This window comes from Syngnathus acus, chromosome 2 (assembly GCF_901709675.1).
Source record: "Syngnathus acus chromosome 2, fSynAcu1.2, whole genome shotgun sequence".
NCBI lineage: Eukaryota > Metazoa > Chordata > Actinopteri > Syngnathiformes > Syngnathidae > Syngnathus > Syngnathus acus.
The window spans coordinates 22,466,926-22,494,511 of NC_051088.1; the positions used below are offsets into that span (position 1 = coordinate 22,466,926).

The window sequence follows — 27,586 nt, forward strand, 5'->3', positions numbered from 1 at the left end:
GTAATTAGTGGAGCACCGACAACTCGTCACGTGCACGCGCATTCCCAGAGGGACGCTCGGTGTGTAGTGAGGAAAAAGTTAAGCCACTTGTGCACGAAGTCACTAAATAAACTGGAGCCTTCTTTTTGTTGTCTTTTTACCGCTTTGTCACCCAAAATGTTCACAACACGCGCACACAAAGCAATCCTAGTTGATAAAGCAAGTGGAATTCGCCACACGCACCCGAGGGAAATGAATTGGAATTTAGTTTGACAGTTTTACTGTAAACAGACGGCACCTGAATAAAACGTTTCAATTTTACGAGCGTCGTCACTCGGTACACCAAGTAATTTTTTTTATTGGCTAATTGTCCATATGCTGGAAATAAAGTTTGATCAAATACAACCAATTATTTCACTGGGATCCCCGAAGAGTATGTTGTTTCCCCGCTAATGCCTATTTCAACGATTACCACCCGGACACTGCAAACTAAGAGCAGCACTGCCCCCTCGTGTCGTGCGACCAACACTACAGACGAGCCATTTCATTGAAACAAATGCAGTCACATCCAATGAAATCGTGTTTGAGGAGACTTTTATTCGAATGCAAAAAAGACTGTGATATCAATAGCATGGGAAAGAAATGTCTATTCAGGGATAATATGAATTTTAGAAGACTGATTTGCCACAATGACAAAGCAAGCCAGCGGTTTTGAGCCCAAATTCTTTGCCAATATTACAGTCGATCAAAGCAGATCAGTGTGGATAAATATGAAATTGCCATCCAAATTTGATGCTTTGGTAGCAGGAGTTACGACAATATTGGGTGAGTTAGAAAAATCTCAGATGATGCATCTTGGAATGTGTCAAACAAAGCAAGCTTCAAGACTCCTTAACGAATTCATTCACGTCAGTCATGTTGTTAGACTTGACGGCAGTAGCCAAGGTGATGTCTTCAGACATATCAAGGAGCTTGTGGGGGATTCTGACAGAGAACTGCAAAAGGAGGAACCGTGACAGGGTAAAAGACAAAAGAAAAAAAAAGCGTGATTCTTTTCATCTTCAGCCGTTCATGACCATCCTGACCAGTTCTGAGGAGAGAGGAGGAGACAAAGAAAACATGTCAGGAGCGCGTGGCGACGTGCTGCCCCCCGCAACAAAAGGAAGGAAGCCTTGAAAGAAGGAGGCGAGGCAATCGTCTCGAGCTCTTATTCAGCCCAAGCGTTTGGCCGTGTCTACGCTCCAACGAGAGCCAGCCGGCCGGCCGATTAGGGAAGGGAGGGAGATGATGGAGGCAGCGGCCAGCTACAAATTCAGCTTTCAGAGCAACTCTGCAGATGTCTGGTTAGTACAAACGCTCCAAGAGGAATACTCCGAAAGGTCGTCGACGGCTAACCGGTCAAGTTGCGCATTTGTGTGAGAAGAGCCACACGGACGCTTTCAAACACCCGCAGAGAAGAAAAGTCCTTCATGCAAATGAAGAGCTGCAACGCGCTTTCCATGGATGACGCAAGCCACTTCCCGGTTTTACGTTGCAAGAGGTCCACACCCTCCCACCAAGCTAATAGAGGCTTTCCCCACACACCGACAGGTTCAATCTATTTTGAACCACCACCACACGGACACTCGAAAGAGTTAGGGAGGCCCAATGCGAGCGCTTATTATGTTGAGGAAATAAAAAAAAAAAAAAGCTCGGAAGCAGCAAAGCCCGCTCGTGCCGCCTGGCGGTATGTATACCCGCTGCCAGTACCGGCCCTCAGCCTGACATGATGTGGCGCACAAACGCTGTGGAGGAAGAAGAGTTACACACTGAGTGGTCCACACGGCAAAGGCAAGTCAGCACGCTTGAGGCGGCGCATTAGCGACCGTCCCCGCACGTCCGTCCAAGATGGACCGCGTCGGCTACGTCGAGGATTTCGCGATAGTTTGTGTGCTCCTGCGTTGGGACGCTTGCTACTTTAAATGTCTTCCTTCCTCTCTTTTGTAAATTATCACCCCCCAATCTCACCTTCATAATTGATGCAGCCGTTTGCGTCTTCATGTCCTGCCAGAAGAGTCTCCACCTCTTCCTCTGTCATTTTCTCTCCTGAAAAAAATCAACAGAAAAGTATTTCACTGGCACCTTAAAACAACGCAGCCATCTACACGCACATTCAAAGGCGTCTCCGTTCTCGTCAGGGTTCGCCCAAAGTCGCAAACCCTCACCAAAAGTACTTTTCTTGAATGTTGCAAACGTTTTCGACCTTGCGTTTTCCGAGACATGTCCTAATTGTGTTCCGACAGCAACCAACCTCTGCTGAGCGAGGCTAGTCTCACTTACCGAGTGTGGTGAGGACATGGCGCAGCTCGGCGCCCATGACGGTGCCGTTGCCTTCCTTGTCAAAGACGCGAAGGCCCTCCACAAAGTCCTCCATGGAGCCCTGATCTTTGTTTTTGGCGATGGTCTGGAGCATGGGCAAGAACCTCTCAAAGTCCAGCATCTTGGTGTTCATCTCTGAAGGAGAACACCAAAGTCAGCAAAGTCCATTGTGTGGTGACCAGGCCGCCGAGGCCGACTCACCCTCCGCTTTGGGGTTTCCCAGGACCTTGAGGACGTCGGCCGTGACGGGGTTCTGTCCCAGGGAGCGCATGACGTCCCCACACTGGCTGTAACAGATCATCCCTTCGCCTGTTCTGTCGAACAGCAGGAAGGCCTCCTTAAACTCTGCAACAGAAAGGGAGGACGGCGATCAACTGAAAAGCCGCACCTACTGAAAGAAACGAGTATGGCGCGAGAACCATCAACAAAAACGACATGGTAATGACGTCACCAACATGCAGGCAGATTAAAAAAAAAAAAAAAGCAGACATTTAATATTGAAAGCGTTCAACACTAAAAATGAGCAGAGTGCGCATCTTGGTAAAAAGAAGGGTGGGGAAAAAAAGAAACGCAAGGTGGAGGTCAGGTTATGCTTGAATGTTGTGGTTCTACTGCAAAGACCAACGGGATACTTGAATCAAACAACTTTTCAACAGCTGCATGTCGACAAACGGCGCATTGCCATTATCACAAAATGTAAACAAAAACGCTCAACGGAATTTCCTCTTGAGGGAGTAAAATTAGTCGAATGATCTGGGGGAAAAAAGTAGCATAGATGCGGAAAGACAAACAGGGGACTGAAGTTAAGCGCTAACATGCGGAGAGTAACTGGACACAGCAAGCATTTGGACAAAAATGTCAGTGCACAAAAAGCCACAAAAAATGAATTCCAAGAAGGTTGGACGGTCTCGGCATGACCGTGGACCTTCAACACGTTAAGAGAGTTCCAAACTATTTGAGTAAGTGGACAAGTCTTTAAGTCAATCAACTTCACGATTAGCGATGACTAAACACTAATCCTATCTGGCAACTTATCTGCTCACTTGATATAAATACAATTGTCGTAAAGAAGATTTCATTTAATGAGGTAATAACACCAGTTTGGTGAAAATGCTTTCCTTTCCTCCAGTCGAAGTTGTTTGTCATCCGAGTGTTGCAAAGCTACTCTGTTTACACTTATAGCCGTTGATCAAGAGAGAAAATGACCGTATAATATTCAGCTGTAAATAGGTGAGACGTGCCAGGTTGTCAGACCAAGCAAAAACCAAGCCCAAGTCACTTCGGCAGTGTTGTGAGGTGTTTTTTTATTGGCCCCGTTCAAAGGAATGCGTCTCTTCCCGTCTGGCATGAGACAACCTTTCCCCAGCACCATATTTGGTAATGGAGGAGTGGAGAAAGGAGGAGGAGAGTGCAAGAAGGAACACGGCCCATGATGTCAACGGTGTTCAAACATACATTAGCAGCACCAAAAAAGGGGAAGCAGTGAGACAATGACTATCTGGGAATTGATGAGCTAAAGTTTATGGTGACCTGACACAAAGCAGCAATGACAAAAGACTCTGCTCATGACTATGTTTGGCATTACAGCAGTGCAAATGCACGTCTCATCGTGTTACGCATCTGGCAACTTTAGGCATGTTTGGGAACGCAACAAACAGCTCAAAGCATCTCAATCACGTCAACAACAACTCCGCCATATGCGAACATGCAAACCAAATCCCGAGTTGGCCAATATTTGCACTTAAAGACGATTTTCTACCGACTTACCATGAATTTGTTCGGGGTTAAACTCAATCTGTGAAAAAATAAGCAGTTGCAAGTGGAAAGGGGTGAAATTGTGCGAAGGGAACAAGAGTAGGAATTTTAAAATATGTTGATTGTGACAGGAGGAAGACAAAAAATAAAGCAAGGTGACAGTGGACGGGGGGCAAAGTGCCGTTTGGAATGAAACACAATGACACAGCATGCATAAAGAAGCGTGATGGTAACAAAAAAATAAATATGAGTACTCACCCTGAATTTGATCGTCCGAGAAGTCAGACTGTTAAGAGACATTGAGCGAGATGAAAATGGTTCTGTACTAGGTCGACGTTAGCAATGTTAGCTCCGCTCTAAAACATGTCGCCAGGCCTCTTTACTCAAACGAATTGCTTCAGACTGTTTAACTTTGGATAATTAACGTTTATTATGTTATATTGCTGCAAGTATTTTTGTTAAACTGCGCTCGCTACTTTCGTATAAGCTACATGCTAAGACTAGCTTGGGAAAAAGTTGCACTTCCGCTAGCAAGAAGCGAGCACAAGAACGACATTTTCAAATGAGAATAGATCGCAGCGATAATCCGAATAATAATTGCTAAAACGTTTTTTTTTTTTAAATGTCGAATGGGAAATAAAACTCACCATGTTTGAAGCGGATGAGGTGTGTCGGAGAAAAAAAAGAATGTGACAGTGACTACTACATGCACTAGTCAGACTCGGGAGTGACGGCTCGGCTCGATGGGCGGGGTGAGGGAAAAAAAAAAAAAAACGTCGCTCGACGTCATGACATCACTAGAGTGACGTCCGTTGATGAGATCTATTTGGTTATGGATGAATTTCATTTTTCTACGCTTTGATAATAATGGCAAAACAATTTATTCATCGATACAAATGTATAAAGTGTTTCCCGTTTTTTTATTTTATTTTGCCCATAACCATAAATGTGTTTTGTTTAAATACTCTGTGATTGCCCGGATACCATTTCTTGGTGTCACCGTGACGTCAATGACGATCATAAATTTCATTAAAAAAAAAAAAATGGAGGGATGTTTGTACAGCATTTATAGTGTGGATGATGGCCATGCATAAATGTGAGGCATATTGTAAAGGTTTAGCACGTGACATTGGCACGCATACATTCTCACACAAGGCAGTTATGAGAAAACAGACACAAACATACACAAACATGACATTACTTGCAGTACACATACACACAATTACTGCATATGTAGACATCAATTGTATTTCCTTAGAATCCCTTGACACAAAGGGCAGTATAAGAGCAAACGTACAGTGTTTCCCAGACAGTGAAAATTAATTGACAAGTAATTGACAATCCCACCCCCATCCAGTAGATGACAGTAAAACTCCCCCCCAATAATACAGTTAAAATCGTACTTGGCACAAAGATGCCACAAAGCGGTGCCAATGCAATATTCTAGTTAGCCAGAGCAAAAACAGAGCCCAAACAGAAGTGATTTAAAAAATAATAATAATTAATCAATAGGTTAATTTAAAGGAGGCACTGTATAAAATGCAGTATACTGAAAAAGTCATTTCTAAGGCAGTCATGATATTTGTTCATTCTTACATTATTCTACGCCCTTATTTAATAGTAGAAGTGGCTGCCTGATGCACAAGAGAACGAATGCCCTGTGACAGAAACCGCGTGGCGGCATCACTCTCGGTGCCCCAGTTCTTATTTTAGCTTCTTTCTCACCACAGGTTGCAGCTGCCGTCTTTATTCATTGTGTGTTTCGTTGCAAACCATCATCACCCTATATGTAGCGTCACATACTCAGCATGATTGACATCACTCACCTCCAAAGTACTGGGGTCAAACGGTGAATCTGATGGCCGCAGCATCCTCGGTTTCTGTTCTGGGGCTACTTTCGGTGCTGCAGGCAGGAGAGGAAAAGGGGGACCCAGGATGGGCTGGGCCAGTGGCGAAGGTGACTTCTTAACGGAAGGTTCTCTTTTCGGAGCCATCCTTAGCCTCTTGTGGGCTGCCCGGACTGTATGCTAGGAGTGACTGACTAAAGTATGTCAGCGTGATGGAGAAATAGGTTGAAGGAAAAAAACGGGTGATGATGCCAATGATGCTCAGGGACTGCACGGATGGAGCATGAGAAAGCGAGAGAGAGTGAGGGGGTGAGGCAAAGCGTAGGAATAGAAGCCACCTAGTATATGCGAGTGACATAAAGTGACAGATAGAACAATTTCATTATTCTTCTACTTGATGCCAGAAGGTACATTATTCATATGCGCATCCACGTTTTGTGACAATTTTCTTTGGTGGTGCGTCTCAGACTTCTCTAATATCGAATATCTTCGTTGACTAAATCAAGAGGAATCCTGCTAGAGTTCAAAAACTGTAATTTGCAACATTACCACTAGAGGTCACTGTTAGAATGTTGAAACAAACATATTTGTGCTCTCTCTTTCTATCTATCTATCTATCTATCTATCTATCTATCTATCTATCTATCTATCTATCTATCTATCTATCTATCTATCTATCTATCTATCTATCTATCTATCTATCTATCTATCTATCTATCTATCTATCTATCTATCTATCTATCTATCTATCCAACGAACGTGAGCATGACTTTGGGGCGCAATCCATCGCGCGCTCAATGAGCCTTGAAATCACCTTATTTATTTGTGATGAGCCCCGAACAAAGGCGGCAGACTAAATGGCACCTCTGACGTCACAACCATGGATTGTGCAAAATCAACAGCAATAGTAAAATAGGAAATTTTAATGATCACATAGAGCAAAGCGCAGGATTCGAACCGGACCGATGGAAAACAACCCAACGACAAGTTGGCCAGGGTGTCCATTGGCTTGGCATTGATGTCTATTCATGGGCCAAGCGATTGTGGCAAGTCTGCCGAGCAGACAGCTCAGTGTCAAGCACTTTAAGGAGATTAACTGCATGAGCAGACTCACGTTTTTTTTCCCTGTCATCTCGATAATCCAGCAAAAGAAGCTAATATCTCCACCAATAACACTACAGCGCGCCTGCTTTCAGATCGATTGCCACTCTTTTTTAATTGGCAAATTGGATTTTAATCCCACTGCGATGATATTTCGGCGCATCTAAGCATCGGACGGTCGTTCTCTTTTACGATTATTTGGCACTTCATTCTGAAGACTATGCGTCACATATACTTTACTCATTCTGTGTTGAGTGCAGGGAGAAATTAAATTAGTGTAACTTGAAGGAAACGTTTCAACAGATCCTCTGAGATGTTCCCACTGGCTAATGAAATTATGGCAGCTCTCCTACCTAATGCCATTCAAAGACCCCCCACCCCACCCCCAAGCAAATCTCCAAACCATCTGATTTATTTTTAATGATATTACACCCCTCAGTTGGCTGTGTCATGGTAATAATCGGGGCCGCTCCAGCTGCCTGGAGACCACATTAGCCGGGCTTAATATTGGCAGCGCGGGGCCCGCCGAACAATGAGGCGATGGAATCGGGAGCTTAGCGGCAGGCTAGCCAATGGGCATACTGCAGGAGGTCGCGTATAGGCGTAAACCGAGGTGCTCCAGTTCCCTGTGCCCCGGAGGACTGGCATCATTATTAAGATGGGCCCGCCAGCGCCTAGCATCTCGGACATCAAAACCATGCTGCCCGGGGAGCGTGAAACAAGTTGCAAAGTGATACCCCGCTCGGTGCCAAGACAAAATCCAAGCATATGCACTTTAGCCCCGCCCCCCTGCTGTGATAAAGTCAGCCAGAAAGGTTTGGCCGGTCGTATGACATTAAATCAACAACTCAGAAGGACGGATGACACCAAACGCTCAACACTCGCATAAACGCTTGAAAGTACGCCACGGGACAATGCGAACGTATTAGTCGAGTGCTTTTGTCGGTTGGTCTAATTTCTCTGGCGGGGTCGTCGTGTTGCTGTATTTGCATAATGGTCACAGTGGGAATCAGACGAGGCCACTTGTGGGATACTCGCACCTGATCACATACTCACGATGGATGGCTCTTTGCCAATCACAGCTCTGCGAGTCTCCCTCCACAATTCCAATCATATGCCGAACGTTACGTTTACATATTTGTTGGATTGTACAGCGCACAATTCAGTCAGCTATTATGTTTTGGCCCAAGTTGTTGTTTGGATGGGATTTTGTATGGGGGCTCGCAGATTAGCGCCGTTGATTAGTGGTTGGGTGTAATCCTTTCAGCCCCTCTCTCTCTGCAAAACACCCCTGGGATATGGCCGTCTCCCTCAGGAGCGCTAGCGTGGCAGATGGCTCCCCCCCCCGTTCTGCCCCCTCCGACATGCAGCACACCCAAAAACACTGTTGATGTCCTGGGACGGAGGTTGTAAAGTATCCCGAATATGAAACCACAGGCACCTTTGTTGAACGGCTCTCTCTCCACTTAGTGAGAATTGCCCTCGAGCCAGATTCCCATTCTGTTGCTATCTGCGCGATTGGAATGTTTTGCCAATCCATTAGCCCAAAGGAAGACGGAATAAGCTGCAAACAATCTGCTCATATCGCATGCAGGATATTAGCAAAATACAATTTGAAGAATCGGATTCAAGTGTCACACTTGCACATTCATATATGTTTTATATACAATGGATATCTGGGTGAGTGCAACTGTCTTTCATTAAAAAAAATAAAAAATAAAATAAAAAAATAAAATAGTTTGCATGTGCGTATGACAAACTTCTCCTTCGGCAGTCCATATGCAGTGTAAACGCTTTTAAATCCAGGTGACAAACTATGTTTTAAACCTCTTTAAGAAATTAAAATCAATTTCACTGACAGTAATTTTCTGAAATGACCGTATTTTCCGGACTATAAGTCGCTCCTGAGTACAAGTCGCACCCCCGGTCAAACTATAAAAAAAAAATGCAACGTATAGTCTGGAAAATACGGTAAGCTACTTTTGAATTTTTTTCCTTTTCATTTTCAATGCCTTGATTTTTTTGGGGGGGGTTACTGCATTTAAATTTACTTTTTAAAGTAATTCTTTTGTTTTCTTTGCTTTTTTTAGCTGTCTGAGTTGTTTCAGGCATTTGCTTGTGTAAGAAAAACAAAACGTCCTCCAAGACAGCCTCAATGAACACCAAACAGCACTCAAGGCCTTCTCAACATTTATGTAACATCCAGAACCATATCTACAATCCGTCGATGTGTGCAAATGTGTAGCAAGTTGCTCCTTCCTTCCTTCCTTCCTTCCTTCCTTCCTTCCTTCCTTCCTTCCTTCCTTCCTTCCTTCCTTCCTTCCTTCCTTCCTTCCTTCCTTCCTTCCTTCCGTCCCTCCTGGCAAAACAATACACTGGCATCACTCGGACTTGCTCACACTGTGCCATGCATGCGGCCTGCCCCTTCTCCCCACTCACTCCATCTTTTATGATGTCTACAAGGGCTCAGCTTTCAGTAGCGGTGTGTGTGTATGTGTGTGTGGAGAGAGCTTTAATTCCCATTGTGTCGGCGCAGTCCTGGTGTGTGTGAGTGCGACTGTGTTTTAGCAAAGGAGGGAGATGAAGAAAAAGACAGGAACAAGGACCCATCTGTCAGCACCAAGCAAGGAGCCCTCCCATTTCACTGCGAGGCCCTGGGGACATGACTGAGAGACAACTCACTTGTGGCAGTGATTTCTTTTTTGTTGTTGTAAGGAAGGGGGTTAGCCTCATTATTAGCAACAGCAGAACTCAAATAGCTGGTACAAGACTCCCCTCGTAATGACTCCAAAAATACAGATGGCCCAAACCAGTGGTGCCTTGAGATACGAGTGATCCGACTTACCAACTTGCTTTTCCGATTTGACATGAGAGCAAAAATTTGAGACAGGAGCGCAGTGAACTCAACTAATTTTTCACCAAGCGACACTTATGCAGTGATTCGACGATTCTTCAAAAAATGATGCTTCAAGGTAATTAATGACAATAAAAGTTGAATTTGGCTGTCAGAGTAAGACAAATACCAGTTGTGTCTTTAAATCAACCACATACTAGCTTTGTATTCATGAAAAGCCATCTTAGCTTCATGCTAACAAACAATGGAAATCTCTATAGACATGCTAACAAATAGCACACGAATGGTGGAGCAACACATGTGGGCTGACAATCTAACAATATATCCTTCATCGTCTTCATCTTCACGTAAATCCATTCGTCTTATACCGCCCCAGGTGGCAAAAACAGGCTCACCAGAAGAACCAGCACCAATATAATGAATAAATCATCATCCACAAACTCATTATTTTATTCTCTATAAAAGAGTAATATTTTCCTCATCAAAAGGCATATTACCAAAATAATTTCTGGGTGAAGGCTGGAACAGATGATTGGCATTTCCATTCACTTCAAGTTGATTTGCGATAGGACTGATATACACTCCAGCACGCTCTTCAATTCTCCCGCAAATGACAAAACTAAAATGAAAAGTTATGACGTGGTTTTAGCTCCGACGCATGACCTCTTCCAGAAGATTGGTTTTGTGTGTTAGCGCAAATGGGAGCAGGATGCCATTCCCTTTCCGTTGGACTGACGTTCGGAGCGGTGGGGATTGCGGGAGATGACGAGGTTTTAATTCCCTGTGCAGGCTGCAGGTGCGATGGAGGCCATGCTCACTCGTGGGACGTATACGGGGAGGGGGGCAGGGGTGCATGTACCTGGGGAGTGGGACTCTCTCTATATGTACACGCAACGTCCTTTTCTGTCTAGTTGTCTATAGACAATTTTATTCTTTACCCTCTGCACAAAACAACTAATATAATTTTCCCTAAGACTTGAAAAGAGTTCAGATGTCTTAACTTCCTGTCTATCCATCTATCTGTCTTGTAGTGGCCCCAGATGGCCAAAGTGGGAACAACAAAAGGAGCAGCACAACGGCCAGTCAATTGATGCAACATAAGAAAAACTGATTTTTTTTTTCTTTTTAAGATACATAATCATATTGTGCAATGTTATTTTCCTCCTAGAAAAAATACACAACAACAATTTGCGTTATGAGCAAGATGACAGAATGAATTGAACTCGTATCTCAAAGCAGCGCCTCCGACCACATGCACGAGCGCGTGCACGCGCGTTGGCGCGCACGCCCAAAAGGCGCACTGGCCAAAGGAGTGAGGGCCGTTATGGATGTCTAAAATGCTGTTTCAGCACGAGACCGCATCCGCGGACAGGCGAGTGACGCGTGAGCATCCAAGCAACAGATGCCCCCACCCCCAAGACCCACCCCCAGCACGCCTCCGAAATGCAGCCATCTGTCAGGCTCTGTTCAATAAATCGTTGGGCTGAGCCGAGCGCGAACCGCCGCTCTTGCATTCACGCGCGACGTTGCGACGAGTCACGTGATCCTCTTTAAGCCGGTCCAAGCAAAAGTGCGTGCATGCAAACTTCTCGTATGTATGCGTGCTGCTTGGCAAAGTTGAGGAACCCCCCCCGGTCTCGTGCACAAAGGGATCAATGTGGGGCACGTGCGAGGCGCGAGACCCCAAGAGGACAATGTGGTCCCCCACTGGGCCGAGGCTCGCCACGCACGGGGCCGCCGGCCCTTTATTATGCCACCACAAAATGTGAAAACGCTTCAATATGGAGAGTGTAAAAACAAGACGGCCTTGTCACGGCAGAGTTTTGCAGCTAGCAAATTCAAAATGTGCATCCCTTTTGCGACTTTTTTTTGCGGCCTAATGTTAGAAAAACCTTAAACTCTAAATTGTTGACATTTATGGCAACAAAATATAGCGCAACAAATGTGTGTGTGCAATGCAGCAAATTAAGACAAATTTCACAACAGAAAAACTTAAAACGTAATGAAATTGCTCAACTTAGAATGTTATGAAAGTTTGTTGCCTTGAAATTTCGAGTTCACCCAACATATTTCTTACATTGTCAGGGTCCATATAAAAGGCCAACGGGTGCATTTAATTTGACAAAAATGCCGTTTCTCCTATTGATAAAATATTTCCTCGCCAGTGAGTAACACACACACGTACACAAACCCGCACAAAAATCCAAAATTATGATTTGGGCAAAAAAGGGGACAGCTTGTGACCGAGCCCAAACAACTTTTTAATTTCATCTAAGAAACTTAGTTTTTATCTATTTAATCAAAGGCGGTCCACAGTTTCCCATCCCGGACACATCCAAGCTCCCAATATTCGGTTTCCAAATTCTGGGCTGTTGATTGTCGCGCCAATAAGGAACGGAAGATGACGCGCGCTCAGTAACGTGCAAGAAAACAATCAAACGACGGAGCGCATGCATGACGCACACACACGCACGCGCGCACACACACACACCTGCTCTCCGCGCAGCAAGCTGTCAGAAACACTTAAATCCGCGCGCATGGAGGAGCGTCTCCTCGCCCGGCCACAAGCAGCCGTACAATGTGCGCCTAATGAAGTGGAAAATTCCTAATCCAACCGACTAATGATGAGATAGACAATCGATTAAAATGCTTAACGCACGTCGGCATTCAAACGATTTTATCCTGTCGCCGATCTCGCAAATGAAGGCAATACATCTTGAAATTCCGATTTGTATTTTAAAACCACTTGCAAACGTGCATGTGAAGAATAGAAAATTACGGCGATGACGTTTATCATCTTAACGTAAATTGAGGGTTTTAATCATTCGTTTGCAAATCAATAGAAACTTTTGAACAACAAAGTGATGTTTCATGAATGGCCGGTTCCCCGGCTATGCAAATTGATGGTCCTGTTCGGTGACTCGCTTGACTCCGTCTCCGAGCACAATTGACCCCCCCCCCCCCCTGCTTGTCTCGCGCTTATAAAACAGTGATTAGGCATGCAGCGGGGCGTGCGCTCTCTCTCTCTCTGCTCACAAATGTTGTAAAACTTCTGGCCACGAGACTGCCACGCGCGTTTCAATGGGTCGAGGGTGTGGCGTGGGAGGGAGGGGCTTACGGAGCTTAGGGCAACAAATCTCAGCGCGCTCGAGTCATTTTGGGACGAAGCCTCCATGCATATATGCGCCCCAGCGGCCAACTGAGTTTGGGGACAGTGGCACACGTACGAGACAAACGCGCAGACGTTGGACTTTCTTTTTCACTTCTTCATATTCTTTCTTTGACCGTCTGCCCAAACAGGTGCGTTGCATTCGATCCAGCTTGACCTCCAGATGTAATATTTACGACAGGCAATATTTGTGCAAATACTTTCTTCACAAAATTCAAAATTAGGGCATCGATAAAATGCTAAATCTATAGTTTAGATTAAATACATAAAGTCTAGTAATTTGTCCCATTTTTACATACTGGTGCACACTTATCTGGGACATTTCACAAAAAATCTATAGTTATATTTTTATGTATTTTTTGCATGAATAAATAATAATAATAATAAATAATTATCACAGGTTATTTCAACTGAAAAATAAAACAGAAAAATAAAACAATAGTTTTTCTTTTTTTGAGAGGGGTGTGCATGTGAACACATTTTTTGATTTTCATGTTGTCCCATTTAATCTTTAGGCTTTATTTGCTGGCTAAATCCTGCCGTGTCCCAGATTGACAGCGTCCTTATGCCGTTCTCATTCCTCTCCTTTATTATTTTCTGTGAATCTCACTATATTACAATGCAAGGACATGTCAAATGTAGGAAAGGGCTCATGCATGGCGATGCGTGAGCTGTTCACCTCGTGGTGCTGAAAGTGGATATCAAACATGCGATTTGAAGTGGTTCTTTGACTAATGGTACACACTGTCCCCTTTTTGCGCAGAGCAAAATGATGAACAAGCCATTTGGAAAGAGCGGCGATATGAGTGAGCTGGTGGGCTCCCTGGGCTGGCTGGAGGAAGACGGCAGCTCTCAGGATGGCGAGGAAAGCCCAGAGATGAGGGGCCACCATGTCCTGCTTGAAGGAAGCAGACACTCCTGCTCCGAGCTGGGCAGCGAGGACATGGAAGAAGAAGAGGAGGAGGAGGAAGAGGAGGAGGTGATGAGTGGGCCTAATGGAGAAATGGCTCCTAAAAGGAGGGGCCCCAAGAAGAAGAAGATGACCAAGGCTCGTCAGGAGCGATTCCGGGCCCGCCGCATGAAGGCCAACGCCAGGGAACGCTCGCGCATGCACGGCCTGAATGACGCGCTGGACAATTTGCGGCGAGTGATGCCCTGCTACTCCAAAACGCAGAAGCTGTCCAAGATTGAGACGCTGCGGCTGGCCCACAACTACATCTGGGCGCTGTCGGAGGTACTGGATAACGGCCAGTCTCCGGAGAGCCACGGCTTTATGGAGATGCTGTGCAAAGGCCTGTCGCAGCCCACCAGCAACTTGGTGGCCGGCTGCCTGCAGCTGGGCCCAGCGCCCTTGCTCATCAACAAGCCCGAGGATAAGTGCGGAGGCCCCGGCTCAGTCGCCGCGGGGGGTCAGGCCGGCCGTGGCCTCAGCTACCCATCCCCGGGGCTCCCCAGCCCCCCTTACGGCTCCCTTGAGGCATCCCACCTCCTCCACATGAAGGGCTTCAAGGGGGGGCAGTCATTCGGCCACCCCTCCCCTCATGAGTGCGGCGGCGGCGGCGGCGGAGGCACCCCGCCGTACGACGGGCCCCTCACGCCCCCCCTCAGCATCAGCGGCAACTTTGCCCTGAAGCAGGAGCCGTCGCCCCGGGAGTCCGAGAGGAACTACACGGGCCACCACGCCCATTACCTGACGTCCCACCATTACCCCGCCTCGGCGAGCGCTGGCCTAGCCGGGGGGCATCAGGGCCACCCGCTCTTCCAGGCCTCCCGCTACGAGCTGCCCCTGGATGTGGCCTTTGACTCCTTCGCCTCTTCTCATCTGTTGGCTGCTCAGATGGGTACCATGTGAAAAGACCCTCACAGGCTTTGAAATGGTCAACGGGCTACCTTTGCTACACTGCTTCCTCATTGGGCCAGGGGTGGGGGGGGGTTCAGCGTGGGGTGGTCAGCGTCTTGCTCAAGGACACTTGGACATGCTTACAACGGCTGAGGATCCAACCTCCAACCTCTGGCTTGGGGGACGACAATATTAGGCACCAAACTTGAAGTCGATGCACACTTGCTTTCATGGACCACATACGATGATGCGAAGGGCCAGTTCTGGACCCCGAGCCTCAAAGTTGGACACCGGTGCTAGAGAACCAGCAGTACATTGCATCACCTGAGCGCGGCCACCTTTCAAAGAGCGACTGGTCAGCTCCCATCCATCCACCTGATGCTCAACATCTTTTTGAACAAAGGACGCAAAACTTTCCATCCACCTGAAATTGCCCGCAGCCATTGAGCGTCTCAGCAACGGAGCGATGAATTTATTTATAAATTTGTATTTAATATTTATTTTGATCCTGTCTGTCTTTTTACAAAAAACCCTGTCTTCTCTATTTTTCCGTTTTGTTTTCTTTTGTCTTCTCGGTTTGTCCTTGGCAGCTATACTGTATTTAAGTTATTTATTGGAGCTCTTTCAGGTACTTGTTGATTGGGTGTCACAATCTTTGGGTGTCGACATTGTAAATATTTTTGCTGTTTCGCACTTAATTGAATAAATATTCTTATACAGTATTGGATGCTCTTTCCGTCGTAAGATTTTGTTTGGGCTCGTGCAATTTTACTCCATGCCGTATTCTAGAAAATTATTAGAAATTATTCAAATGATTAGAAATGACTGATTAAAGATAAATAAAAAAATAAAATAAATAAAAATAAATAAATAAATTTTTTCAAAATCCACAGGGACCACACATTACAAAATTATAGTTTGGTTCTCATTTTGATATAAAACTAACAACGCTTGAGGATAGTCTACCATTTTGCTTCACTTCATTTATTTCAAGGTGACTAAAGTGCAAGTACAGGCTTTCTTTTTTCTTTTTTTTTTTTGTTCAGTGAAGTCCCACCAGAACTCATTTGCAAGATGTGTGAGCGTGCACGATGTGTGGCTTCACGCAGTCAGGCGGGTGTGTGGGACCCCGTTGTGGGCCATGGGAAACAACACTTGAGGAACAGGTGAATGTGGCACGGCCTTTTTCTCCAGCTCTCCCACATGTCCCCGTTTCCCATCATGCCAAAACACTGCAGGGCAAAAAGTCATGTTTCATCCACCATACAAAGTAAAAAAAAAAAAAAAAAAAGCAGATTTTTAGTGGCAGCAGATACAATGATGTGCATTTCCCCAAGTGGCCACGTATCATCTGGCACATTTATATCACTCCCTTAACGTCAAAAAGCCGAGTTTACACTTTAATGAGCCCGTCGAGTGACTTGATGGCACTCGAGGTGAACAAAGACGAGGGTGGCAGAGCGCGACGTGCGTGTGTACGAACGACCCCGGCTGAAGCAGAAGAGGTGCCTCGTTGTCCAAAAGAATGTGCCCCCTCTTCAGATGGCTCTCCAAAGGTTTGTCTTTTCCAGTTGGTGCTGAAAGGCCGCAGGAGGAAAAGGGAATGATTGTTTTACAGGGCGCCACTGGTCTATTGTGAGCGCAGCCTGTTCTTTCTCTTGACCTGCGACCTCTATTGTTGCGGGGTTCTCTCGTTCGGGGAGGGCAGACAGCTGGGGGAACCGCGGGGGGGGGGGGGGGCTGACGGACAGCTGGGCCAATTTGGGAAGAGCAGAGTGAGAGCATGCGAGCCAGCGAGCGGGCGGCACGGCCCACAGAAAAGGGGAGCAGTGTGCCGAGGGGTAGAAGGGGAGGCCGAGGGCACCAGAGGTGACCGGGGGGGTCCTTGCGCTTCATTCACAACTTTGTCCCGACTGCTCTTTGGCATATAGTGACACATAGCTGTACACACAGACAGACGTTTGGCCTGTGAGAAAGTACTGCTGGAGTCAGTTGGCGCGCATGCAGCCTCTTTGTGCTCTTTTGCTGGTAGGGTGGGGGGGCGTGATCATAGATACCCCCCCAAATCTGAATATGGTGGATGCAAATATATAATATATATATATATATGAAGAAATAATAAATTCACTTTGCAGAATGCCCCAAATCTGAATATGCGAATAAATAATAATAATATATATCAATAAATAATAAATTAACTTTGCAGAACGCAGACAAGAGCGACTTCACACCTGGAAAAAATGGAAAAGTTGTGAAAAGAGAACATTGTGGACTCAGTAATAAGGTCAACCAAGTACAATGATTCAAGGGGACATTTGTCACAATTTGAAAAGTGTCTTGATAAAGTGTCGGAATAAAACTTGACACAAAGGATGAAGAATTACAGGACACACCAATGTCTTTTATCACCACAGTGACCAAAGTGAAGCCTCGGGGATTATGACTAGGTAAGCGGCTTGTTTTTGAGAAGCTTCGAGTCTGAAGACAAATGTGTTAGCACCTCATCACGCAAGCCCAGAAATTTGCCAAATAGCCGTATCCATCCAAGCTCACGTCGACAACATTTAGCAACTTGGGAGTATGTGACACTATGTGGTATTGTTTGGGAACACTGCAGCTCTGCTTACCTTTTGGACTTGGCAGGATCGATGTTATCTTGGCACCAGTTGATTTGCGGGTCTGGCTGCAAAGTCATGGAACAAGAAGATATAAGATTGACTTCATTTTATACATGTTGGCTGAGCCAAGTATTTGGAAACAAACAGTTAAGGAGGATATTTCCCTTCATTTGTTCATAATGCGTATTGTAAATTGTTTGGGAACTGGAGTTCACCTTACATATATACTTAATGACCTTATTTTTTCTCCATCTTGCGGTCTACAAATACTGTAAACATTTAAGAATAAATAAATAAATAAATAAATAAAACAAGGCATATTCGCAAAAATGAAAACAAAAACAGAAATGAAACAAAAGTCTTAAAGTAACAAGTAAAAAATCTCAAACCACGATAATCTCGCCTCACAGAATATTCGGCGAAGGCGGTCTGATTGTAAAAGCAACAATGTAAACGTCAACTATTCGTGACATTGGCCATGCAGGAAGCTTGCTAGCTAGCCATCTTCTGCGCTTAGATTAGCGTTTGTGTGCGCCGGCCGCTCATCCTTAATCCAGCAGGCCAACAACAGTGGCAGGTCAGGCCACCAAAATGAAAAGGCCCTGATCCATAGGAGCGAGATTGAGGGATAAAGCATTGTGATTAAGATTGTATTAATGGGGCCATGGGAGCTTGGAAGGCTTTAATCAGTGTCTGTGCGCCAGTAATCCCTTGGCCTCAGCCCCTCCCCTCCCCCCTGGTGGGGCACACACAGGGATGTGATGGCCCACACTTGGAGGTAGACAAACCTCAAACAGAGGAGCCTCAGGAGCAGGTGGTGGAGGACACACAGAACCAGGAGATGATGGTGATGTTAGAATCATCAAGAGGAAAGGAGAGGAGATTTTTCACAATTCCCTGCTCGCCTCGGGGCTAAACCTGAGTAGCTCGCACGCAGACCCGTGACCTCACGCCAGAGGTGACGTGCCGTGCACGAGGACACGCCTTCTCCACCCGAGCGGGCCTCGCTCCCAGTATTAGCGTGTGGAAGTTAAAGAGCTTCTAATGGGATCTGGATGCTGTGGTGTTTACCCTGACGCCGCCCGCCCCGCCCCCTCCTTGCACGCCCACTGCATTGTGGAACTTGCCGGGCTTTGGCGCTTGACAATAGGGCGAGTGTGGGGACAGATGGAGGTCCCTTTTGGAAGAGGCCACAAAAACAGCCAAGGTAGGAGGGCCCGGGTGTCTGAGAGGCGGGACGTGGGATAACTTGGAAAAAAGGAGAGAGGGGGCAGGAGATGAAGGAGCTGCTGAATATTGTGATGCTGCACGGACTTGCCTTGAGCTTTGAAAAGTGACATCAATTCAAATTGAAAGATAAGAACAGTAGCCTAGCTTGCCACTGTGCAGTGAATATTTTCTATGCTTTAACCTGCATAGCAACAGGATCCAAAATGTGGGAGGAGCTTGCCCAATAAAGATACTGTCAATATTTTTATATATACTATAACATAACATAATATATAATGAAATATAATAGTATATTTAGTATATTATTTATATAATATTTATAATATTTATAAATAATTTTGCTCAGTGATGGTCAAAGTGAGGTAGGTGTACAACTTGTCATACTTGACTTGTTCCACTGATACCCGAGTAAGTTAGCAGAAAAAAAAAGTCAGATACTTTTTTTTGAGTTTTAACTTTGCAAACATTTGACTTAATCAATTCAAAACAAGTGAGGCAATTTGTGGAGGTGATTAACTCAAACGTTCAGAAGTTAAAAAAACCCCATAGTGAGGCAATTGACTGTCTGTGAAGCCTTTCAAATTGTCCTCCTAACTTGCTTCCAAAAGACATTGCAATTATTTCTAAAGTATTCCTCTGGCGATGCTTTTCTTTGGATTGTAAAGTGTCTTCCGCCTACTGCTCAGATTCACAAAACAGACAATCGGAGGGCCGAGAATGTCAAATTGTAAGCTAATGGAGCTCGGGCTCACATGGGCTAATAAGCGGCTAATTGTCTGGCAAGGGTTAAAGCAGGTCAGGCGGGAGGTTAAATGGGGACGCCCGCCCGCCCGCCCGCTCGCTCGCTCACGAAGGCTGCGGTGATAGATGCTGATGAGCCAAGCGAGAGAATACCAAGACGATGGGGGAGGGCGGAGAGAGGGAGGTAGCAGGTTCCGCAGCAACAGATGGGCCTGATGGAAGGCCCAGGTTGTAAACTTTGTGCTCGCAACATCTGTCCGTCTATCCATCTGCCGCGCTTATTTCGTTTGTTTAGCGAGCGCTGATTAATTAGAAAAAGGCAGGCCATCCCGTGCTCTGCCTTTGTGACTGCATTTCAATTACAAGAGGAACAACTCAAAGCTCGCCCCTGATTTAATGTGTGCACACTGAGAATTATTAAATCACATTTATGGGCCGGTAATTAATTGTGCCGGATGCGCGAGGTGGGCGGTGCGATGTACAGTGAGTGCATAGGAAGTCGTCTTTCTATTTTGCTGAAAATAAATGGCTGCTTCATCATATTACAGAAAACTGAATTTTAAATTAAAATTTTAAATCTAAATTTTAAAGTGAGAACTGATTTTTTTTCCCCATGAGTAACAGATTTGAAAAAAAAATGCAAAAAACAAAGAGCGGCAGATATGACGCAGGGGTGTGGGGATCAGATTATCCAAAGGAATTAACAGGTTTGCAGCTTTCCCATGCCCAGATCAACATCTGCGCTGAATAAATAGATGGTCTCAGGGTGATTAGTGTCACCTTCACGATCACTAACGTCAACACGGATTGAAGTGGGAGCGGCTTACAGACGGCAGCAGTGCTCCTTTGACTCGAGTTTGCAACCAAAATGCAACCAGTCGCGTCAAAATTGTCTTTCCAATCAGATCGTGCCGTATTCCGAGGAATAATGCGTTTGAAAAAGCCACACGTTTTTATCCCTCATAGGGGGCGGCCATTTTGCCACTTGGCGCAATGCTTAAACACCTAAATGAGTTTTTATTTCTATTTCAATTTTGTGTAAAGCACTCAGAATGATCTTATAGATGAAGTGTCGTATAGAAAAAAGTTTCCTTGCCTGTGATGTCATTTTCAGTCAACAGCAAGATGCAAAATGGCCGCCACCTGGGACGGGAAAAACAAACAATGTTAGTGTTATATTGTGAATGTCGTGCGTGGGCTTGATACAAATTAATGTTTTCCACTTGACTTCTATTTTAAGTCATTCATTAAATGGTCAGTTCTGGCTTCCAAAAAAAAAAAGTTGCTTTTGAATTTGCAAGCGGATGAGTGAGAATTAAGCATCCGAGTGGCCAGTGTTACATTAAATGTTAATCCAGGAGAGTGAAGGTCATGACCTCTCATCCCGTCGTGCTGAGCTATAAAGAATCCCGCTAGCTTGATTCAAAAACGACAAATTTGAGAAAAGCTAAGGAGATGCCATATTGAATCTCAGCCTACGTGTCAGCAGCGCTCCTCCCAGCGTTGCGACGGGCCCTCTCCGAGTGGAACAGATGTTCTGGAGGCAACAGTTGGTATTGAAAGGGAGGGGCTTGGAGCCATCTGTCCGGGGTCAACTTCTGAAAAGGGATGCTGGAGATGGCTACACGCTCACCGAAATGCTAAGTGTGAGCTTGAAAAGAGGGAATATGGACGACATGGTAATCTAACTTTCTTTTAGGACGCCTTTTGTCAAATTAGTGAGCTCCAATAGACACGCGAAAAACCTGAAGCTCAAAAGCATTGCTTTGAGGTTAACATAAAAAATTTATTTACATTTCAAACATCATTCACCACACGCAATTAGATCATAAAAGTCAACGTGAGCGTTGTCAAAGAGAAGTCAGTTGCGAGCGAAAGCCTTTAAGGGCCTCGTCCACCGCATCCCGCATGCCCGCCATCTTCTTGTGGCAAACTTTTCTCTACGAAAGCAAAGAAGGTCACAAAACATCGTGCGGGCTTAGGCGGGCTGGTGTGGCAATGCTCACAGTAAAGATCTTGACCCTCTCGCTCTCCAAGTGGAACATCTCAGCCAGTGTCAGCTCGCGCTGGTCTTTCTTCAGGTTTAGGAAGGCACACTTGGGGGAGCGCTTTGAGTGTTCGTTCCTGGGAGTTTATCATTCATAAAAATTTTTTTTTAAAAAAGGTGGGGGGCGTTTTATTTCTTATCCAACAACACTGTAGCAAATCAAAAGTGAAAAAAAAAAAAAGACACTGACCAGCCTCAACATTGACCACTTGGACAATAATAATAATCATAATAATAATGGGCTGAGTAAATAAGGGCAATCAAAAGTGAATCAAAGCTTTGCATTTAGCAAATGAACTGTCAGCATAATCAGTCGCTTTTAGAGTTTTTCCAAAATTAGTCGATCCGCATTTGAAAAAAAGTTGTTTTTAAAAATTCCGGAAAAAGAAAAAAACTGCAGTTACAAAACCATGACCAGTAGAAAGCTCTCCAGCCACTCAAACTATTTGCCAAAATAAATATTTTAAATTAGGGATGGGCGAGCATTTATTGCAGCCACATTTTAAGCTTAATAGCAGGTTTCATTTTGTCCTGGTGTGTTTGAATGGCCAACTTGGCTCCTCTACCACAGCGATCTTAACGCGTACTATCAAAGTGATGCCAATGTGGCTGGCTGCTCAGTGTCCATTGGATTTTGGCCACACCAGGGTTCGTCGTCGGGCTCCCAGCCCTCCAGCTCGATGAGACAAAAGAAGCAGCACACCACATCGGGCTCGTTGTCTCCGGGACAGTGCACAAAGCCAGCCTTGGCCATCTGCACACAAAAAGCTGCATGCGCTCGCTCGGATCTGCAACAAAATGCAACTATACCGCACACGGTTCGGGATGTAATGCTTAACAACATCCGCTAGATGTCACTGTTTGATCAAATGAGGCGCTACACTGGGGCGGGTATTACAAGCAACATATGCACAATTTAATAGGCATGTATGCTTTCCCACGATGTTTCAGCTCCCACTCAGCAAAAAAAATAAAAATAAAAAAATGATGACAGCCCATCAATCACGAGAAGATGTGGACAAGCGCACTCAAATCCTTTTGGAGTAAAACCAAATCCCGGACCTGCTTGACTGCAAATCACATCTAACGCCGCAGTAGGCTATATAAAGTACATTCTTGACGTATTGCATTTAAAGTAAAGTTGCACTTGAAGTTGGTGAGAGCAGCCAGCTGGTCTTACCTTTTCAGGTGTGCAGTTACAATCTTCTCGAAAGGGCCAGTTGGCGAAGCTTTCCTCACGTGACTCAAAACTGTACATCACGGCATAAGAGTTAAACCTACTCATGATGACTTCAATGCTGGACATCTTTTCAGCAGTAGAGTTGATTTGATGCACAATTGGGTTGATGCACCTCACAAACCCGAACCGTGACGTTTCCTGGACATTCACAGGACTTTTCAGTTGACATTGATTTAGTGGGCGTGGTCATAAGTCAAATGCTTTCCTCATACACATCCATTTATGTGATTTAAACGTTTGACATTTTAAAGTCAAAATATTTTGGGTAGAACTCATCAGCGATCTTCTGTGTGCTTTTAAACCAATTCAATGATGAATAGGGTATTGTTACGTCACGCAAGGAAGGGGACGTGAATGACCACGGCTCCCCCTATTGGCGGTTAAGAGTATAGTAAAGTGTCAAATGCAAATTCAGTGTTCAATAAATCATGACATAATTTTCCTAATCTATAGTGTTGTTCTGTACTCTTAAGAGCTTTTTCTTCTTCTTCTTGGGACAAACAACAATGGTGGTAAATGTGACCTTACCCACTGGCCTCTGAAATTTGAACACAAGTGGAAACGGCAGGAGTGATCGCTTTGGACTGCAACTTTGATTTTCAGTATGTGTGTTAACATGATCACGCTCCAAATGACTTTTAGAACGCTTGAATGTCATGACTTGATTGACATTGGAAGCTCTTTCTCCTGGTGACCAACGTCCGTCTCAGTAGCTTGCTCCCTTCTCCCTCATCCAAACGCTTGCAATGGCCCGCTGTAGATTGTTTTCACACAGCGCTGCAAAAAAGCGAGGGAGGGGAGGTGTTCACGCCGATATGTTTGCGGTCTCTGTGTGCTCACCACCGCCAGCACGTCCTTTACGTTTGCACGGGGAGGTGTATGCAAATGCTCCCCTGGCGTCGGCCTTCAAATCTTTTTCACAAGGATGATAACAAGAACTGCGTGCGATGACTAGTTTGATGTAAGCAAGACTTTCCCGGAGGAGTTAGCGAGCGACTCGACGTTTGACCCACTCGGGAAGTGCAGCAGACGGGCAATCGATGTGGGCTGCAGGTAAGAAAGGAAGCCTTTTCTTTGAGGACGTTTTGCTTGAATGTGGAGCAAGAAATAGAAGAGCTTTCTATTCGGGATTGAGATGTTACTTCAAAAAATCTAACAGCGCACCACCAAAATAAAAAAAAACATCTGAATTTAGGCAATTTTTGGTTGAAGGCAAAGCCGTCGTTCCGTTGGGGGAGACACACTTTAGGTTCTTCACCGAAGAGCGCTTCATTATTGGGCCTGTGGCTGTAAACTGATTGGTACAGATGGATGAAGAAAGATTTGTAATGATCATTTTAAGTGGGATTGGACAAATTCCCGTGGCACCCCAGATGATCTCTCACAGCACGCGATTGTCACTGTAATCTTCTGAAAGACACAAATTGCTGCGTGGGAGATGTTTGCCATCTAAGATCTGTCACGTCACATTGAGCAATGACTTGATTCTTGGACTCTCATCTACTGTCATCCAATCGCTCGGACGGGAGTTGAAGAGACAAAAGAGAATAGAATTTGGGGCAAGCATGTGATCCCGATGCACTTGCCAAAGAAAGATGCCCTCTTCTCAAGTGGGGGCGACGTAAAAGTGTCATGGAGGTGCTAGAGTGTGACAGTCAACTTCAACATTCTTCTTCTCTGGGCACACCGCAGACTACACCCACACACACACATTGAGTATATATATATATCTATATATATAAATATTTAAAAATACATAGTATATATATATATATATATATACCGTAATTTTCGGACTATAAGTCGCGTTTTTTTTTTCATAGTTTGGGTGGGGGGGCGACTTATACTCAGGAGCGATTTATATACATATATATGGTTTTTTTTTCACTTTTTTGGGCATTTTATGGCTGGTGCGACTTATACTCCGGTGCGACTTATAGTCCGAAAATTACGGTATATTAAAATACATAAATACAATTTTTACAATGGATACTTGAGGTCGTTCCCTTTTCCCGCATATATAATCAATGGTCTAAATGCAGAGTGATGATTATCTGTCATGGCTGCGAGCTGATAGACTCGAATGTCAGATGTGCATGCAGGCTGCGCCCAATTCAAGGTGTTTCAATTCTGTCGATTCATCACACGAAGTAAAAAGCAACAACAAAACGTAACAATTAACACGTATTCTTTAGATCCGTAAGATTTTCCTGCTGTCATGATTGACATTTTTTTTGTCCAGTCAGACGTGTAGAGCAGGAGGGCGGGGCTATAAAGCGGGCAAGTGTAAGTATGTCCGCCGCTTGCCCCTGCTCGCCCTCTCACCTTTGACCGTCGTAGGCGGGTTCTAAATTCACCACCTCGGTGCCAGCCGGCACCCGAAGTGCTGATATATGAGCTAGCTGAGTGCGCACACTGTATCAACATCAAACCTTGACATCGCAGCACACACAAAGAGCAAAGACAAACTAGCATTGAGCTCTCTGCCGCCGGTTCTTGATAAATGACTGGCATACAAGTTGCCTCTTGACTTTGACTTGAACATACTTCAATCGTTTGTACTGCGCAGAGATTTAGCCGCGTCTCCCTTTCAGGAAAGAATGCGGAGGTTGGATGGTGGATGGTATACTGTAGATCGATGAGGAAATGTGATCCCGACCCTCCTAGATTTGATCTATTCATAGCTCGCCGGATGTTCCTCGGACTGAACATTTCAAGTGTGTTCAACAGATTTGTTGCATTCAGTCTATCGGGCAATCAGCATTTACAAACTGAAGAGATCATTTGTTCCTCACAGGAACTTTTCACAAAGTCAAAGCTGCACGAACTGATGGCTTCGCCGTATGGCTGGTATGTTGACATTGTTCCACCGTTAGGGGGCAGCAACGCTGAGTTAATCATCGTTTGCAGGAACCCTTTCTAAATAAATAAATAAACCAGCAAACATATAAATAAATAAATAAATAAATATGATTTATTACAGGGCGGCTCGGTGGTGCACTGGGTAGCACGTCCGCCTCACAGTTAGGAGGGTGCGGGTTCGATTCCACCTCCGACCCTCCCTGTGTGGAGTTTGCATGTTCTCCCCGGGCCCGTGTGGGTTTTCTCCGGGCACTCCGGTTTCCTCCCACAACCCAAAAACATGCTTGGTAGGCCGATTGAGCACTCCAAATTGTCCCTGGGTGAGTGCGAGTGCGTATGGTTGTTTGTCTCTGTGTGCCCTGCGATTGGCTGGCAACCGGTTCAGGGTGTCCCCCGCCTACTGCCCGATGACGGCTGGGATAGGCTCCAGCGCGCCCGCGACCCCCGTGGGGACTAAGCGGTACAGAAAATGGATGGATGGATGGATTTATTACAGTGAAGCAGCAACACACAATGGAAGGGAGCTGACTGACTCGCTAAAATGAGAACCGAAAGCACTAAAAATGTTTTATTCCCATTTAGCGCATGCACCGTTAATTGCCATCCCAGCATGTGAAAATGATTCGATTCCATTCTTCTGTCATCCTTTAAAAAGTCATTTGTCATCATCATGACACAATTGTGAGCTCAATCCCCGAAGACCGCACAGGTCGCCCATTGCCAATTTATTATTCATCGAAAACGTTCCGTATGTGCTTCCTTCCTTGACGCGTCTCCCTCGAGGCGCCAAAAATCACCACATCATTGCCCGAAGAAGTGATTTTCCGTCGCTTCCGCTCAATTTCCTCACCATGTCCGGTGATGCCAAGCACCCCCCTCGGAGGCCCCCGGCCCAGGCCGGCGCCGTCACCCAGCGCCGCCTCTCGGCGCTCTCGTTCATCGGGGACACCCGATCTCCGTCCTCCTCTTCCACCTTCTCATCGTGACATCCATTAAAGTGGCACCGGACCCCGTCCTCGGGGCCCCCGTCTGCTCGACGGCACATTAGCACTCGGACCATTGAACGCGGACAAGGGGCGTCTCTGAATTATTGATAGCGACGCAACTAATGAGGAAACCCGAGCGCAACTTTTGTGCTGACTGAGAGCGACCTTCACACGTGGCCGTATCGATCGCTTCCACCGCTTTTACTTGTTGCCGTCATCTTCATCCGTCCGCCTGTTTGTTCGTGCTTTGCTGTCAGCGTCCCGCCTTGGCTGATTGCCAAGTAAACAAAACTAATTATGACGATAGGAATGCAGATTGAGAAATCAGTGAATCATTGCGTTGGAGCTTCACATACTTGCCTTCTTCAAAAGAACCTTTAAGCTGTTTATTGCTACTCCCACTTTTAGTTTACCGTTAAAATGTGAATATAGCTTAAAGTCCGCTTAGCTAAACGCTAACAAGTGATGTAACACCATAGCGAGGCGAGCAAATGGCCTCAATGTGGCAGAGTTGCAATGCCTCGAGCATTAGTGTACCAAATGTGCAGGGATACCGTATTGGCCCGAATATAAGATGAGGTTTTTTCATTGAAATAAAACTTAAAAAGGGGGGGGGGGGTCGTCTTACATTCGGGGTCGAGACAAAGGCTTTTTTTCAAACTTGAGTCTTGAAAAAGAGGGAGTCATCTTATAATCAGGGTCGTCTTATATTCGGGCCAATACGGTATATTCAATATCTTTGGCAAAATGAATGGGATGAATGAGATTTCAATACGAAATGATGATTTGCAATACAAGTGTTACAAGCCTGATCAAGGGAAAGAAAAATGACTCTTATCTCAAGGCATCCCTGTAATATTCCACAATCATGGCCTTTCCATTGCTGACTGAACTTTCTATTCTGATTGGCTGGTAAAAAAGCGCACGTGTGGGGCCAAATATGATTCATCGACGAAGGG

The 27,586-nt window shown here is 45.4% G+C and overlaps 3 protein-coding genes across 7 annotated transcripts; 1 reads left to right on the forward strand and 2 right to left on the reverse strand.

Annotated features, from left to right (window-relative positions):
- Window positions 1-556: 556 nt before the first annotated feature.
- Window positions 557-4,865, reverse strand: zgc:153867 (uncharacterized protein LOC337226 homolog). 5 transcript variants are annotated; one of them, XR_005100827.1, is made up of 7 exons: window positions 4,740-4,865; window positions 4,351-4,378; window positions 2,539-2,682; window positions 2,299-2,472; window positions 1,987-2,064; window positions 867-1,069; window positions 557-807 (listed from the first exon to the last, which is right to left on the reverse strand). XR_005100827.1 is itself a non-coding variant. In XM_037275838.1 (7 exons), exons 1-6 carry the CDS (start codon window positions 4,740-4,742, stop codon window positions 1,735-1,737), a joined length of 456 nt encoding a protein of 151 aa, XP_037131733.1. In that variant the 5' UTR covers window positions 4,743-4,865; the 3' UTR covers window positions 557-1,069; window positions 1,716-1,734. The 5 variants fall into 5 exon arrangements, 4 of the variants coding, with proteins under 4 accessions (XP_037131733.1, XP_037131746.1, XP_037131723.1 ...); XM_037275838.1 differs by adding an exon at window positions 1,716-1,763 and having other exon boundaries at window positions 557-1,069; XM_037275851.1 differs by adding an exon at window positions 4,105-4,132 and having other exon boundaries at window positions 557-1,069; window positions 4,740-4,855.
- Window positions 4,866-12,969: 8,104 nt separating this feature from the next.
- On the forward strand, window positions 12,970-16,194 carry neurod4 (neuronal differentiation 4). Its single transcript, XM_037245735.1, has 2 exons — window positions 12,970-13,194; window positions 13,827-16,194. Exons 1-2 carry the CDS (start codon window positions 12,976-12,978, stop codon window positions 14,913-14,915), a joined length of 1,308 nt encoding a protein of 435 aa, XP_037101630.1. The 5' UTR covers window positions 12,970-12,975; the 3' UTR covers window positions 14,916-16,194.
- A 4,431-nt stretch (window positions 16,195-20,625) lies between these two features.
- On the reverse strand, window positions 20,626-23,491 carry birc5b (baculoviral IAP repeat containing 5b). The gene is made up of 4 exons (XM_037245838.1): window positions 22,720-23,491; window positions 22,184-22,293; window positions 21,499-21,616; window positions 20,626-21,432 (listed from the first exon to the last, which is right to left on the reverse strand). The coding sequence occupies exons 1-4, from the start codon at window positions 22,843-22,845 to the stop codon at window positions 21,343-21,345; spliced, it is 444 nt and encodes a 147-aa protein (XP_037101733.1). The 5' UTR covers window positions 22,846-23,491; the 3' UTR covers window positions 20,626-21,342.
- Window positions 23,492-27,586: the final 4,095 nt, after the last annotated feature.

Excerpts from the sequence above, each read along its gene's own strand:
- zgc:153867 (XM_037275828.1), bottom strand. Across the intron at positions 2,065-2,298 it reads CCATGTCCTCACCACACTCG|GAGAGAAAATGACAGAGGAA; the intron begins GTAAGTGAGACT and ends GATTTTTTTCAG. Across the intron at positions 1,070-1,986 it reads CGGCTGCATCAATTATGAAG|AACTGGTCAGGATGGTCATG; the intron begins GTGAGATTGGGG and ends CTCTCTCCTCAG.
- neurod4 (XM_037245735.1), top strand. The coding sequence starts at position 12,976 with ATGGGTCGAGGGTGTGGCGTGGGAGGGAGGGGCTTACGGAGCTTAGGG. Across the intron at positions 13,195-13,826 it reads TTGACCGTCTGCCCAAACAG|AGCAAAATGATGAACAAGCC; the intron begins GTGCGTTGCATT and ends CTTTTTGCGCAG.
- birc5b (XM_037245838.1), bottom strand. The coding sequence starts at position 22,845 with ATGTCCAGCATTGAAGTCATCATGAGTAGGTTTAACTCTTATGCCGTG. Across the intron at positions 21,617-22,183 it reads GAGCCCGACGACGAACCCTG|GAACGAACACTCAAAGCGCT; the intron begins GTGTGGCCAAAA and ends ATAAACTCCCAG. Across the intron at positions 21,433-21,498 it reads AGAGGGTCAAGATCTTTACT|AGAAAAGTTTGCCACAAGAA; the intron begins GTGAGCATTGCC and ends TTGCTTTCGTAG.